General features: G+C 46.0%; 1 protein-coding gene across 1 annotated transcript in view; it reads right to left on the bottom strand.

Annotated features, from left to right (window-relative positions):
- MMP24 (matrix metallopeptidase 24) overlaps positions 1-11,916 on the bottom strand; it is a 47,880-nt gene extending 35,964 nt beyond the window's left edge. Inside the window, exons 1-2 of the mRNA XM_045980573.1 lie at positions 11,866-11,916; positions 6,645-7,136 (exon numbers count right to left, since the gene is read on the bottom strand). Coding sequence (XP_045836529.1) covers positions 6,645-7,136; positions 11,866-11,916 — 543 coding nt within the window. The remainder of the gene's footprint in view (positions 1-6,644; positions 7,137-11,865) is intronic.
- Positions 11,917-16,665: the final 4,749 nt, after the last annotated feature.

The raw sequence follows: 16,665 nt of genomic DNA, 5'->3' as shown, positions 1-16,665 counted from the left end.
TCAGTCACGCAGGCCGTCGTCAGCCTTATGTGGCAGCCCGGTGGGTGCCGGATACAAGGGGGTTCGTAATACTACGAACTTCCATCTGTGTTTGAGATGTTCCCATAACAAGAATCAAAAGGAAGAAGTGGTGGTAGAGTAGTAATACTAGTTAGTCTCCCTCCTCAAAGCCACTTTTAGCAAAGTGAGTGTGGGAGTAGCATGATCAGATTTTTTTGTTTAAAAAGTTTTTTTTATTATTAAATATTTCTAGCACTCAGTAAGGCATAAAAATAATCAAACAGGCCTTGGATCATCGCCGACCAGCTTTGTTCAATCTTAGCTTTGGCCATATTTGCCTCAGATATAATTGACCCCTGTGTGGATTTATTTTTAAAAGGTCACTCTGGCTGCCATTTGAGGAGGGATTAGAGGCAGGCGAGAGAGGCAGAGCAGGTGGGAAATTTCTGTAGTCCAGATGAGAGAGAGTAGACGTTCAGACTACGAAGGAGGCAGTGGAGGTGGAGAGAAGGTGCCCGGGAGGTCCAGTCGGGAGGAAGAACTTCTGGGGCCTGGTCATTGACTGCAAGGTGAGGTGAGGAGAAGGCGAGGAGCGAGCCCCATCTCTCTGGCCCAGAGCTTTTGGGGCACAGAGAACAGTGTGCCCAGGAGCGTATGTGTGCTATGGAATCGAATTTTAAAATTATTATGGCCGACAAAAGTTGTTGATGACAATGCCTGTTTTCTCTACCTGCTTTGTTACAACAGCCTGTCTGACTTTTGAGAAAATGTTGCCCTTTATATATATAGGCTTTGCCATTTTCCTATATGTCATTAAAGCCTAGTTCAAAGTTGCCTTTTAAAACAAGTGCATAGAAGGGGACACCTGGGTGGCTCAGTTGGTTAAGTCGCTGTCTTCGGCTCAGGTCATGATCCCAGGGTCCTGGGGTAGAGTCTCACATCAGGCTCCTTGCTCAGTGGGGAGTCTGCTTCTCCCTCTGTCTCTGCCTGCCTCTCTGCCTGCTTGTGCTCTCTCTCTTTCTCTGTGACAAATAAATAAATAAATATCTTTAAAAAAAAAAACAAAAAAAATGATGGAATAATGATGAAGGAAAACTAACGAAGGATATGAATGCAATCAATCCTGAGGTCCAAAGAAACCAAAAGCTTTTTTCCAAAATCTCTTAGCTAGGGAGGGCTGGAGCTGGGATTCCCAATTTCTATCCACAGACTATTCTCTCAAACCAGTATGCAGATCTAAGCTATGGTAGGAAAAACTCAAGCATCTGGCCAGGAGCCAGCACCCAGCTGGCTCAGGAACAGGCCCCTGTCCCTCCATCTCTCAACCCGGCTCTGAGCAGGTCACTTCTCTGCTCAGAAACCTTTAATGACTCCCCTCAGCCTTTGGACAAAAGCCAGCTTCACAATCTGCTCTCAGCCTCCCTGTCCAGCCTCTTCTCCTGCTCTCTTAATGGAAACAGCCAGTAACGTGATGCCTCTGGCTCATCAAGTTAGCTACCGTTTCCTAAACATGCCATGCGCTTTTGCAGAGCCTTGGTTCCTGGTTTTCCTTCTGTCTGGACTGTCCCCTCACTGCTGACTGCCCTTCTCTTCCCTAATACCAACCTTCTTCCTAAAACATTCTCTGAGAGCCTCATCTCCTCCCCATGCTATGTTCCCCAGCCCTCATTTTTACCTCTAGCATGCATTCATCTATTCTTCAAAAAAAGGTACTGACTTTTGTGTATGAAGCATGATCGAGAGAAGGTAGTGGGGGCCCGGACAATAGAATCAATTAAAAAATATTTAGAATGTGCCAAGCACTGTTCTAGATATTCAGGAGACATCAGCTGCCATTATTAAGAACTGGTTCCTCTCGGGGCGCCTGGGTGGCTCAGTGGGTTAAAGCCTCTGCCTTCGGCTCGGGTCGTGATCTCAGGGTCCTGAGATCAAGCCCCGCGTCGGGCTCTCTGCTCGGCAGGGAGCCTGCTTCGTCCTCTCTCTGCCTGCCTCTCTGCCTACTTGTGATCTCTCTCTCTATCAAATAAATAAATGAAAAAATTAAAAAAAAAAACTGGTTCCTCTCATTTTGAGTTCAAACTATACCATATCATAAGGCTAGACATGTCCCAAGATCAGTCTCTTTAGTACAATTATAATTAACTTTTCTTTGCTCTGAAACTACCTGGTCTCAAGGACTGGAAAGGACAACGCTGAAAGTGGAAAAGATTGGCTGAAAGGCTATTGCAGTACTTTAGAACAAGCACGCAGACCAAGGACAAAAAAATCTAGCTTCTAGTCCTAGCCTTACTGTTTATTAGCTACATGTGGGTCCCTGGACAAGCTGTGGACAGGTCACATCTTTCTCAGAGTCTCTGTTTGCACACCTATAAAATGATGACAGTATTTTCCCTGTCTCACTCATGGTGTTGTTGCCAGGATCAAGGAGTGGGGGAGGGGGGCACACATGACGGCATTTGGAAAGTGCAAAGCACCTTTCAGATATGAGGCTGTTAAAGTCATAGGAAAAAAACACAGTAATAATAAGAGAAATGAATTAAAATGCAGCAGACTGGGTTCAGATTAGGTAAAAGGGAGAACTTCCTAACAGTGAGAACTTCCCCTCCCCCCCCAGACAAGAATGAAGCTATAGAGGGAGGCCATGATCATATTGAAAGAAATTTTTGGTTGGGGAATCTGTGCCTCTTAATAGGCCTGCCTCACTTGCTAGACTCATTGGGGCTCTAACTTTTCTTGACTATAGATGCAAACCAAAGAATGCTCTCTATCCACTCAGGGCAGATCCCTCAAAACTGGTCTAGAGGGCAAGAGTCCATTATGCCTTGGTTCCCCCGTCACACTCTGTTACTTGTGTGATCCATGTTGATCAGCTTGTCTCTGTCTGTACTGACCTTCCTCAGAATCAAACTGGAAAGTAGCAGGGCCAAAACACTATCTGTGGGACATTCTACTCAGCTAATAAGAAAAGAAAGGGATGCTTTAAATAAACCAACACAGGAAGCCAATTAGGGAATCAGTGAGACCCCCTGATGTGCAAAATACAAAAGAAAGACTCAAGAATGCAAAGGAGAAAACAGATTGAATGAGCTGGGTTGGTTTTTTTTTCTTCTTTTTCTTTTCATTTTGTCTTTTGGTAATGATAGATCAGAGATATAAAATTAAAAGCCAAAGATAGTGAAAATGCTTTCAACTGAGAAGTCAGGAGACCGGGGGAAAAGTTTCGAGTCCTGAATCACCTACTATCAGATTTAGAGTCCTTGGGCAACTCTCAGCAATTCAAGAAGTGTCTATTAGGTACTACCATGTGCTTATTTGGTGATCTCTAGGATCATGGCCACCTCTCGGTGCCTCTCTGTTATATGTCACGACCACCAGATGATGACCTACTGAGCAGGTTTTCAAGGGTGAGATTGTGGGACCACTGCCAAAAGGAATAACCTCTGTTTCCAATGAAAGAAGGACAGATGGGCAATGAGTCCCATCCCTAAGAAGCATTTTAGAAGGACCCACCTGTCCATAAGCATCTATTTCAGATCCGTGTAACTTTTTGGCACAAGGGACAAAGAGTAGAATCACCGAATGCTTATTGAGTAATTAATGATGAGCATTGGGGATTATGTTAGATCTAAAAACAGAAGATGTGTTTAGGCCCTGCCTAAGAACTGCCCAAATGATGTTTACGTATTAAAAAAAAAATTAAGTGGCAAACTGGCTGGGGCTGCTTCAGAGTGTTAACCTGAAAAGAGAGGAATAAATAACTAGAGAAGTCGGGGAGTTTCCTGAAGAAGTGGGGCTTGGGCTGAAACTCTAAGGAAAGGTCACAGATGGGTGAGTGGAGGTACAGACACAAATGGCATGTGATGTGCAGAGAAATGTGGGTAGTGAGTTTGTCTTAGGATAAAGGAGAGACAAGCTTGTTTGCAGTAAGACTGTATACCGATGAGCAGTGGGAAACACAGCCTTCTAGAGAGGAGGTCGTGTGGGTTCAGACTCCAGAGGATTTAAAAAACAGAAAGAGGAGTTGAACATTATCTGCTGGCTGAAAAGCAACCATATTTCTGTAAGGTTTCAATCACATGAGCTGCTAGTGTTCAACGAGGGATAATTAGGAGCAAATTGTTGAGAGAAGCAGAGGAAATAATTCTCCTATCTCTTAGAAACTTTTGGACAATATATTAGACATTGAAAATGGAGTCATCATGGAATTAAGGGTGTTTTTTTTTTTTTTAAATCAGGTCACTTGCAAATAGGAAACAATAGAAATATAGGGTCACTTCTCACAATGAAAGGAAATGAAGAGTTCAGGGGGCCCCAGGAGACCAGGCTGGAACTTGTCTCATGTAAATTTTTTATAAGTGATCCAGAAGTAAAGCAAAGTGAAAATTTCAAGAAATGCAGATCCTCTCAAACCTTTTCAGGAAGGGAAATGCTCTGCCAAAGGAGACAGAGCTGAAGGAGGGTACTGAGTGGGATGCAAAATGGCAGGTAAACGTCAACGTGAGGAAACGTAAGGTAATGCACTCTGATAAAAATAATCCACGTACGGGGTGTTGGGTTCCAGGCTATCAGTTTTGAACAGGAAAGGGATCGGAGAACTACTGCAGATTGTTTCCTAAAGGCAGTGTCCTAACGTGTGGGTCAGGAAGGCTGACAAAGGGATAGGCAGGAGCGGGAATGGAGCTGAAAACCAAAGAAGGAATCATCCTTCTTTGTGCCAGACTACAGAGTCCCACATCTGGGACAGTGGTCAGGTTTATATCTATTGAAAACTAGGGCCCAAGGATATCTAAAAAAAGGCAACTACAATGACCCAGAGGATGAATGTGGCCTTCTATGGGTAGCTGGTCATAAGGGGGAAGCTCACGCATGAAAAAACAAAGGCTAAGAGAGGAGGAATAATCAAAGCCTGTAAAGCTGATAAGGATAAGGCGTGGGTATGCATAACCTTTCCTCCACATCCTGACATATTTAAGCAAATAGTCTCCTCTTGATGCTTGAAATATCACAGGAATAAAAGGGTTTCAGAGTTGAGGTCATCTAGCCCTATCTCTTTATATTTGAGATGGTATAATTCAAGCCTAGAGAGGGCAAGGAAATGGTCCAAGGTCAGATTAGAGGCCAGGCCGCCTAAATCCCAGGCCAGGTCTTCTACCTCACCCTTCCCACTCAGGAAGACTAGGGGAATCCGACTTTTTATAGGATATAAACCTAAGAAACTCATTACTTTGAGATGTAATAAAGCTGAAAACACAAACAGGAGAGGGAAAGTTTCCACTAGAAGTCAATGAGCAATGATAGATCTTTGAAAGACAAATACCAACCTGGGCAAAAGAGACTTTTTACACACCCTAATTTTTTGGGATTGTGTACTCCTTTGATAATCTGAAGAAATCTAGGGATTCTCTTCTAGAAAAATACATTTGCGTGCACAAACACAATCTAGCACAAAATTTCAGTCCCCCTGAGTCCCATGCCCAGTTAAAATCCCTGTTCTGGCACATTTTTCTGAACAGACTGCCTGCTTCAACAAATGGGCTCAATCTCACAGGATAACTGAGGCAATCGCTCTAATTTTCCTTGGCAAAGAACTACTGTCCTAACTTATTACTTATCACATATTAGAACTGCAGACCTGCAGGTTGGAAGAGACCAGAAAAATTACCTAGTCCAACTGCCCCCCCCACCCCCGCAACCCCTTCTCTGTGATATAGAATAGTGTCGTGGTTAAATACATGGTGACTAGAGTCAGCCTGCCCAGGCTAGAATTCCAACATCATTGCTTCATAGCTGTGTGACCTTGGGCAAGTTACTGAAGCTCTTGAAGTTTGTATCCTCATCTCCAAAGGGGGATAATAATGACAACTATCTCATAAAGTAGTCATGAGGATGAAATTAGATTATTAATATAAATCACAGCACCAGGACTGGCTCATCAGTAAATACTAGTTGGCATTATTGTTATTATTATGCATGTATCCATCCCCCCCCACGAGCTTTTGCCTGCACATGTCAGTGATGAGCAGCTCACCGCCTCCTAAGCTGGTTGAGCAGCTCTGATTGTTACAAACTTCTTCTAATATTGAGCTGAAATTTGTCTTCTTGCAACCCCTACCTCCACCCCTGTTGACCCTAATTCTGCCCTGTGGGGCCACTCAGAGCAAGTCTATCCTTCCTCCACGTGACAGCTCTTCAGATAGGAAGACAGTGATCCAGTCCTTCCCCCGCCCTCCCGTCCCCCACCCCCCCATCCTCTCTATTCCAGCTTGAACATCCTTGGTTTCTTCTCCCAGCCCACAACATACTGGCTGCGCTTACTATTTACTCCGAGGCGTTGTACGGTTTCCCTCACACATAGTCATGCAGGCCACACACCCCACCGCCACCACAACAATCCCGACCCTCCTGCTCCGCCCCCGCCCGCTGCCCCTGTCCGCGGTGCTGAAGAAGCTCCCAGCCCCGCGGCCCTTCCCGGCCCCTGCCCTAGGCAACCCCCGGCCGGGTCCCCAGGCGCAGACCCCCGCACGCCACCCCCGCGCCCCCAGCGGCAGACGCGGCCCGCCCCGGCCCAGGCCCGGCCCCGGCGCCGCCCCCCGCCCTGCCCGGAGGCCCCGAGCCCGCGCCCCGGCCCGGCGCGCCAGCCCCACCTGCCCGGCGAAGGGCGCCTCAGCCTCGGCCGCCCGCGCCGCCGCCGCCGCCGCCGCCGCCGCCCGCGCGGCGCCCGGGAGGCAGCAGAGCGCCGGTAGCAGCAGCAGCAGCCGCCCGGGGACCCGCCAGCGGCTCCAGCGCGGGGCCCGGCCCGGCGGCGGCGGCCCCGGCGCGGCGCGGCCGCCCCGGCTCCTCGGCATCCCCGCGGCGGGGCCCGGCCGCCCGGCTGCGATGGCGGCGGCGGCGGCGGCGGCGGCGGCGGCTCCGGCCGGGTCCTCCCGCTGCAGCCGCTGCGGAGCCGCCGAGTCACGGCGCCGCGGACACGCGCCCGGCCCGCCTGTCTTCGCCGCCGCCGCCGCCTCGGCCGCCAGCGCGCCCCCGCCTCCGCGCGCCCCGCCCCGGTGGGGGGCGGCCAGGGGCACCAGGGCAGCACCCGGGCCGGACCACAGGGGCGGCGGCTCCGGGCCAGCCCTGGGGCACTGGCTGGGGAACTGTGCGGGGGAGGGGTCTCAGCGGCCCGAAGCACAGCTCGGAAGGGAGGGTCCGAAGGGGTGGAACCAGAGGCGGGGGTCTGGGGGCAGCCCCGAGGGAGGGGGAAGAGGCTAAATAAATAGTCGCAGAGGTAGACCGCGCTATGGCTCTGGGGGAGATGTACTGGGTTCGGGATCCGAAGCCAAAAGACTAGCCCTGAGGAACGGAGTCTGAGGGGGTGGCCCTGGAGGAGGGGGGTATGGGAGACAGCATAGGAACTGAGGAGGACGGGGGAAGGCACTGAGGAGACGCCCTGGGGTAACGGCGGGGGTGGGGCTGGTGGCCCTGGCGGAGAGGGTCTGAGAGGGGGGCCTTGGAGAAAGGAGGGCAGGGAGGGTGGGACACTAAGGAATAGATTTGAGGAGTGTTTGGGGGGAGCATCCCTGGGAGACATTGGTAAAATTAAGGTGAAGCTCATTCTCTCACCGCCTCCCTTAGTTGGAGAGTGATCAACCAGTTGGGAAGATCATCTTTCATCCAAAACAACCCATATGTATTGAACACTTTCTATATATATGTAGGACTCTGGGCTACTTGGGACTTAAAAAGAAAAAAAAAAAAAAACAAAAACCAAAAAACCAAAAAGGAGGCTGATTCCCTGAAGTGTAGAGGTTTACAGCTGGGTGTGAAAACAGAAGTGCAAAGAAGCACAGGGCAGCAAACACCAAGTGTCAAAAAGGATCCAGGCAGGTGCTCCAGGGGTCAGGACAGGCTTCATGAGGGACAGGATGAAGTCAGGACAAGTGTTATGAAGGGGGTGGGGAGCTCTAGCTAGGTCTTGAGGAAAGGCTGGATTTAAATAAGGGAAGGAGAATGGGGAGGGCATGTCAGGTAGGAAGATGAGGGGCACAGGATATGGTTGGGGCTGTAGATCATTTCTCTGGAGCACAGGGATCCCATAGGAAAGTGCTGGGGAGTGAAGGAAGCAGAAGACGGTCAGTTCCAGGATAATGAATTTGGGAAGGGAAATGGGGGTGGTGGTGGTTGAAAGCTCCTTTAAGCAGGATAGTGTGTGGAAGATGGCGTTTTATGGTTACCTGGTACTTTGGAGGTGGGGAAAGGGAACAAGCTTAGGAATCAGACCTATGTTCATATATTGGCTCTCTTCCATTTTTACAGAATGATGTCGATTTTAATGCATAAGATTGTTCTAAAGATGATGTGGTTGGCACTTAAGAAATGTTCCTTATTAGTTCCCCTTCCAGTATACAGAATGATGACCAGAGGAAACAGAAATTAGTTGGAGATGACTACAATAGTCTCAGTATAAAGAAATAATGATGGCAATAATAACAAATACTTATTAAATGCCTAGTATGTAATAAACATTGGGTTAAGCCCTTAACTGTGTTATATCTCATTTAATCCTCATAAATAAACCCTATGAAACGGACACTATTAACACCCCCAATTTAGAATAAGGAAGTGGAGGCTCTGAATAAGTTTGCCAAATTTGCATGATTCACAAGCGGCAGAGTGGGAAGCAATCTGACCTCAGAACACATTTTTTCTAAGATAGGGTTGGGGGAAGAAATTGAAGAGACATTGGGCCAAAAAGAAGGAAAGGAGTTTGGAGTGATAACAAGTCCAGGAAGATGGATTGTAGTGTCTTTACAGAAATGGAGGTATCATAAGGAGGAAGATGGCAAAGAGTTTTAGGCTTGCCGAGGCCACGTCAATGATAAGATCCCTGAGATGGATATAGGAACGAGTTCAGAAGAGGGTGGAGAATGGACATTTTAGAAACCTTGAGGTCAATGTGATAGTTGAAACTGAGAGATTGGAGTAGAAAAAGCAAAGCTGCAGGCCCTGTGTTGAGACATACATATTCAGTCTAAAGAGGAGCACTCAAAAGATTGAGCAGTCAGAATCATGGAGTATATGAGAAAGGTGAGGAGCATTTCAAGGAGAAGAAGAGCACTTGGCAGTATCAGGGAGATCACAGAGATTGAGGACTGTATACACACCACTGATTTCCTGCTCACAGTCTAGCAGGAAGATAGGGACAGAGCTAGTCACATGGTTTCATGCTAAATTATGACAGAGATGGGAAGGAAGTGTTATGGAAACATTGAGGAAAGAGCAACAAATTACCCAATGTTGGAAGCTTTGGGAAAGGGTGCATTCCAGGAGGAAATAGTACATTCAAGCCAGATATCAAGGATGGTAGACGTGGGTGGCGGTAGGTAATTAATGATAAAGAAGGAAGATATTGGTATAAGCAAATGGATGCTTATAGAATGTAACCCTAAGGCAGGTCCCTAGTAGAGAAGGTCTAGAGCCTATTGTGAAGCCAGCCCAAGAGGAAGTTTAGAGGCATCAGAGTAACACTGTAAGATGAACTCACCAAGGCACGGACTTTTCTTTTCCCTTTTTTCATGGAAAAGGCATGGGTCTTGGAGTCGGATACCTGGATTCAATATTGGCTGACACTAATTTGTAGTGCACCCTTGGGCAAGTCATTTCATATCCTTGAGCCTCAGCTTCCTCATTTGTAAAGTAAAACTAATGGCCCTTCCCTCTCCACTTCATTAGAAGGACCACACAAATGGTTGGGATTCACTTTGTAAACTACATAGTCAACTGAGCAGATGTTGGGAGAAACTTAGATATTGATAATCTTACCAGAACGCGTTATGCCAGTACCAGAGCTGACGATAGGGAAACTAGAACCCTTCCCCCTTCACCTCCTCTCTTACTTCTTTATTCAGCAAATATTTATTAAGTATCTTTTGGGTGCTAGCTGGGCAGGGATACCAAGATTAGGTTATAGTTGTCTCCTTTAGAAAGACAGTCAGCTGGGGAGACGGACACATATAGACAGCAAGAAGATAGAACAACATGTGCTATAGAAGAACAGTTTCAGGAAAGTAGAGAGGAGGGAACAACTAATTGTCTAGAGATGGCAGCAGGTGAGATGGGCCTTGGCCATCTCAGGAATTTGCTATGGAGAGTGCAAAAGGAACTGTATATCCAAAGACACAGAAAAATAGAAGTGCCACGCTGAGGAATTTGGACTTTATGTTCGAGGCCAGCAGTTCTCCGAGTGTGGTTGAGACCCTTTCAGGGGTTCTGTGAGATCATAACTATTTTCCCAACAATACTAAGCATTGTTTGTCTCTTTAACTCTCCTTCCCTCCTGAGGGGGCTGTGTGGTGTTTTTTTTTGAGGCTTCACAACAGATTACAGAAGTAGACTTGAGAATATAACTGTCTTCTATTAATTCAGACAGTAAACAGGTTGTCAAAAATGTCAAGCAGGGATTCCTGGGTGCCTCAGTCCGTTGAGCTTCCAACTTTTGATTTCAGCTCAGGTCACGACCTCAGGGTCCTGAGATCGAGCCCCGCATGATGCTTGGTACAGAGCCTGTTCGTCTCTCTCCCTCTGCTCCTTCCCCCACTTGTTCTCTCTCTCTCTTAAAAAAAATGTAAAGCAATACCAGTCTCTTCACTAATTTTTTTTTGGGAAATCATAACTATTTACCACAAGAATGTTATTTATGTTAAGCGGTTTATTATTGTTTTTTAAACGAATTAATATGAAAATATTTTATAATTTCTCAGCTTTGATTTCTAGTGGTAATGATCAATAGATATAATTCACATAAACACAAGCTCTTTGGAGCCCTCGATAATTTTTAGGAGTGTAAAGGGGATCCTGAGATTAAAAAGTCTGAAAACCCTGTTCTGAGCTGCTGGACCTCACCAAAGGGTTTTGAATAAAGGAGTGACATGATAACATTTCAGCAAATTGTTCAGCAGATATTTATTAAACACCTGGATTGGGCCCGGCAGGATTTGAGGTGCTGGGATAGAGCAGTAAACAAATCAAATCAAACTCCCTGTTTTCACAGAACCTAAATTATCCTGGTGTGGCAGACAACAAGCAAAATAATTGATATATGTAGTATATTAGAAAGTAATAGCTGTTGAGAAAAGCAGGGAACTAGGATATGAAAGCTGAAAGAGGTGTGTGTGTGTGTGTGTGATTTTGGATAGGGAAGGCCTCAGTAAGAAAATGAGTTTTTGGGGTACCTGGGTGGCTCAGTGTGTTAAAGCCTCTGCCTTCGGCTCAGGTCATGACCCCAGGGTCCTGGGATCGAGCCCCACATCGGGCTCTCTGCTCAGCAGGAAGCCTGCTTCCCCTCATCCCCCACCTGCCTCTCTGCCTACTTGTGATCTCTGTCAAATAAATTAATAAAATCTTAAAAAAAAAAGAAAGTGAGTTTTCAGTAAAGGTCTGAAGGAATAAGGGAGTAGACTCTGCAGGTATGGGGAGAAATGAAGTCAGACAGAGGGAACAGCAAGGGGGGAAGTTCTAAAGCAAGAGCATGACTGGCAGGTTTGAGGAACAACGTGGAGACCAGTGTGGTGGGAGTGGAAGAAGGGCAAGAGTACTAAGGATGGATTAAAGCCTCTGCCTTCAGTTCAGGTCATGATCCCGGGGTCCTGGGATCGAGCCCCGCATCAGGCTCTCTGCTCAGCAGGGGGCCTGCTTCCCCACCCCTCCCTGCCCCTCTCTCTGCCTACTTATGATCTCTCTCTCTCTCTCTCTCTGTGTCGTCAAATAAATAAATTAAATTAAAAAAAAAGAGTACTAGGGATGAAGGTTATAGAGGGGAGGTACATTTCTTGAGAGAAAAAAGCCCATGGAAGATTTTAAGACTAGAAGAGACATCTTCTGACTTACCTTTAACAGAATCACTTTGATTGTTGTACTCAGAGCAGGTTGAAGGGCCATAAGCGGAAAGGCTAGCTAGGCAGCCATGGTAAGACTCCCGATGCAGGATGATGGTGGTATGGACCAGGGTCCAAGCAGGGATGGGAGACGTCGTTGGAGTCTCGACAGATTTTGAAAGTAGAGTTGACAGAACATGGCAATGTATGGACAGGAGGGATGAAGAAAAAAGAAGAGTCAAATGACACCAAACATTTGAGTAACTGGAAGAGTGGAGTTGCTGTTGTGTGACACAAAGAAGGCTGCAGGAGGGACTGGTTTGAAGAGAACTATCAAGAACTTGGTTGGGGACATATTAAGTGGGAGATGTCTATTAAACACCCAAGCGGATGTGGCAAGTAGGCGGCGGTTTCATATGTGGTCTGACTTCAGAAAAGAAGTCTAGACTGGAAAATGAATTGAGAGGTTCTCAGAACAAAGACAGGATTTAAAAACCGAAGGACTGGGGCATCTGGGTGGCTCAGTCAGTTAAGCGTCGGCGCAGGTCATGATTAGAGTCCTGGGATGGAGCCCCAAGTGGGGTTTCTTGCTCAGCAGGGAATCTGCTTCTCTCTCTCCCTCTGTCTTTCCCCTGCTTCTGTTCTCTTTCTCTCTAATAAATAAATAAAATCTTAAAAAAAAAAAAAAAAAAGGCTGAGAGATCAGAAATCATTACTTAGGAAATGAATGTTGGTGGGAAGGAGTTCTAATGACTCTATCCGGGGAGCAAATCTAGTATGTCGAGGTTGGGGAAATAAAGAGGAATCAAAAAGACACTGAGCAGGAAGAGGCAAAAGAAGAAAAATCCAGAATCGTGAGAAATCCTGGAGACCAAGTAAAGAAAGTGTTTTAAGGAAAATAGAGTAATCAACTATACTAAATGCTGCTTTCAGATTGTCATACGAAATTTAAGAAATCGTAATTGGATTGACCAATGTGGAGCTATTGGTGATCTTGGGCAGTTTTGGTGGCTTGTAGGGGTCAGTCATCTGATTGGAATAAGTTCAAGAGGGCACAGTTGAGGAATTGAAAATGTTGAGTACACCCACACTTTTCCAAGGAATTTTGCTACAAAGGGAAGGAGAATATGTGGCAGCTGGAGGAGGAAGTAGAGTGAAAAGAGGGTTGTTTTTGTTTGTTTTCCTCATGGGAGGAATAATGTTTATAAGCCGACCTAGAACGATCCAGTAGAGAGGGGGAAACTGATCCTGCGGGAGAGAGGGGGGAGAATGGCAGAAGCAGTGTCCACGATTATGCAAGTGTACAAAGGGAGTGTAAATTTGGTACCAGTGCAGACAAGAGATTAGAGGGGAACTTGCATTTGTTGGTTACTTACTTTTTGCCCAGCAGATGGGGGATGCTTTCCTCACTACTGTACGAGGGAGGTGAACGATAAGGCTGTTGCAACTAGAGTTCCTGGAGCCCCAAGGCGCTGTGTTCTTTATGTTAATGTTTATGGAACTTTGTCTGTTTCTTAATCCTGTTGCTGATATCAGAATGCCTTCTAGTCAATGACAAAGATTCTTTGCTTGACCAAACGGTGGTCAGGCTTCTAAACTTTCTCCTAGGCCCATCTGCGTGCACTTCCTTGTAAAAGCCTAGTCTTACCAAAAATTTTGGTAACTCAATTTGTCCAGAGCCCCTCCCCCTTCAATGTCTGATCCCCTTGCTATCTGATCAGGTCCCTCATCTTCCACTGTCTCCCTGATGATGTCTGGTCATCCTGGCCTGTCTTCAGCAAGAATGTTGATTCTTACCCCTTACCCCTGATGTTTCTTCTTCGTAATTTTCGATCACTTGGCCCTTGCCCTGTACCTTAATTATAGATGCCCCCCTTTTCTCATGCTGTATTCATAATTGAGCCTAATTTCTCTCCCCCACTGCAAAATTCCATTGCGGTATACCCAGGTATAAGTACACCCATACCTCCTCCCATGAATTAAGTCTTCTTTAAGGGTCATTGAATTTTTTTCCTTTAACACTGCAGAGGAAGAAAATAACCCGCTAGCTCCACCATAGGGTAGAGATCCTTGCTTCTCATAAAGTCAAGAAACAGTTGAGTAGCCCTTGGTGCTGGAGTGCCCAAGGCCTGAAGCCAGACAAATTTACCCAAAAGATAAAGACAAAAAGAGAACGTAGGAATAGAAAAAAGTGAAGTTCTCACTTGGAATCTGAAAGCAAATATATCCATGTTTGTTTGTTTGTTTGTTTTAAGATTTTATTTATTTATTTGACAAACAGAGATCACAAGTAGGCAGAGAGAGAGAGAGGAAGGGAAGCAGGCTCCCTGCTGAGCAGAGAGCTCGATGGATGTCCCATGCAGGGCTCAATCCCAGGACCCTGAGATCATGACCTGAGCCGAAGGCAGAGGCTTTAACCCACTGAGCCACCCAGGCACCCCTGAAAGCAAATATAGACATGAGGCTGGAGAGCACCACCCAGCTCAGGAAGTCTCCTTGACTTCTCTCCTTCTTCTGAATTCCCACTATGGCAGCCAACCCATAATGAGGGCTTATTAAGGACAACGCAATTGATCCCCATCATGTCATTGAATCCTCACAAGTGTCCTAGGACGTGGAGTCTAAGGAAAGGGTGAGAAGAAAAGTGATCTAGCCAATGACACACCCAGAAAACAAGGGAAAAACCCCAAATGTCTGGCACAGAAACGTATGTCCTTAACTCCTTACGTATTTCCTCGTTCATTAATTACCTCAGAGATTCTATAAACATTACTAAGCAGCCATTCCGGAAGCCATCGGGTGAGTGAGACAGTGTTTAGGTAAAAGAGTGAAGACTTGAGCACGTAGAGGATGTGACAAATAACCACAACACATTACAATTACCATAGGATTTCAGAAGGGGGCGAGGTCGCTCTGGCTGGGGAAAAAAATCAGAGTTCAAGGAAAGCTTCAGAAAGGAAGTAGCATTTAGGATGAGTCTATGTAAGCAGAGGAGTTTTTTACACTGTTTTACCTGCAATATAAGCTGCTCATTAGCACACATAAGCAATGGAAGACTGTGTGAAGTTTTGACTGGCAGAGATGGGAAGGTAAAGGCACAGAGGAAGGAAAGGGTTTGATTGTTCAGGATGTACGGAAGGCCCCGTTCAGTTCGCCGCCTTTGTCTCCACCTCCAGCCTCAAATCCAATGACTTAGGTGTATTTTCCCCTTACGACTGTATTCGGAAAGACGCACATTCAGTGAAACACTGTGAGGCCATTTTAAAAAATGAATTACTTTATGAACTGATAGGCAATTGTTTCCAAAATGTAATGTTAAATGAAAAAAAAAAAAAAAAAAAAAAAGCCCGGTGCAGAATACAGGGTAGAGAATGGCATTATTGGTGTGATAATGGAGAACAAATGCGTGTGTGTGTGTGTGTGTGTGTGTGTGTGTGTGTGTACACCCTTGTCTGTTAACGTGTAAAATATGGAAGGATCCCCAGGGCGCTGAGAACAGTAATTGCTTTCCTGGAGGGGAACCATGTGGCTGCGGGACAGGATGACAGGGAGATTTGTCACTGCCTACATTTTTGTGTCCTTTGACTTTTTAACTATGTAGATGGATTATCTATTTGAAAAGTAAACAAATATGAGTTGAACTTTTTAAAAAGTAACTGTAATAGTCTCCAAAGGCCATTCCCTGAAAAGAGGGCATGTGTTGTAATATGAAGGTAGAGGGAAAAGCGGTTCATAGGTGGGCAGTCTCAAAATTTCAGGCCATAATCTGTACGGCAAAAATGTTTTATATATATAATAAATAAACAACAGAATAGGTAATATATTTACTATTCATTTTCTTAACATAAGACAGCTCTTAGAAACCAATAAGGAAAAAAACCTACAACCCAGTTCAAGAATGGTAAAATGTGTTTCATCTTAGGAGAGTATAAATGGAGTTATAATCTATTTTCTAAAAAATGACCAATCTTGGGGCGCCTGGGTGGCTCAGTGGGTTAAAGCCTCTGCCTTCGGCTCAGGTCATGATCCCAGAGTCCTGGGATAGAGCCCCGCATCGGGCTCTCTGCTCAGCAGGGAGCCTGCTTCCATTCCTGTCTGCCTGTCTCTCTGCCTATCTGTGATCTCTGCCTGTCAAATAAATAAATAAAATCTTTAAAAAAAAATTACCAATCTTGGGCGCCTGATTGGCTCAGCTGGTTGGGTGTCTGCCTTCCGCTCAGGTCATGACCTCAGGATTCTGGGATCAGGTCCCACATCAGGCTCCCTGCTCAGCAGGGAGTCTGCTTCTCCCTCTCCCTCTGCCCCTCTGCCTGCTTGTACTTGCTCTCTCTCTCTCTCTCTCAAAAAATAAATAAAACCTTTTTTTAAAAAAAGACCAACCTCATTTTTAATTAAAGAAAGCAAACTAGAACAATGAGCTCTTGCTTTCTTTTTTTTTTTTAAGATTTTATTTATTTGACAGAGAGATCATAAGCAGGCAGAGAAGCAGGCAGAGAGAGAGGTGGGGGGGAAGCAGGCTCCCTGCTGAGCAGAGAGCCTGATGCGGGGCTCAATCCCAGGACCCTGAGATCATGACCTGAGCTGAAGGCAGAGACTTAACCCACTGAGTCACCTAGGCACCCCAGAGCTCTTGCTTTCTCACCAACAAGACTGCAAATATCAAAAAGTTGGATGTTACAGAGTGTTAATGAGGGTATAATAAAAGTACTATTGGGAGGGGTATAAAGTGGTACGCTTTCTTTGGAGCACAAATTAGCAATGCCTGTCAGCCTTGGAAATGAGCATGCCCTTGGCCCATCAATTCTAATTTTGA

The sequence above is a fragment of the Meles meles genome, chromosome 16 (genome assembly GCF_922984935.1).
Source record: "Meles meles chromosome 16, mMelMel3.1 paternal haplotype, whole genome shotgun sequence".
NCBI lineage: Eukaryota > Metazoa > Chordata > Mammalia > Carnivora > Mustelidae > Meles > Meles meles.
Note: the sequence above shows the minus strand (reverse complement) of the source record. Positions and strands in the feature narration are given on the sequence as shown.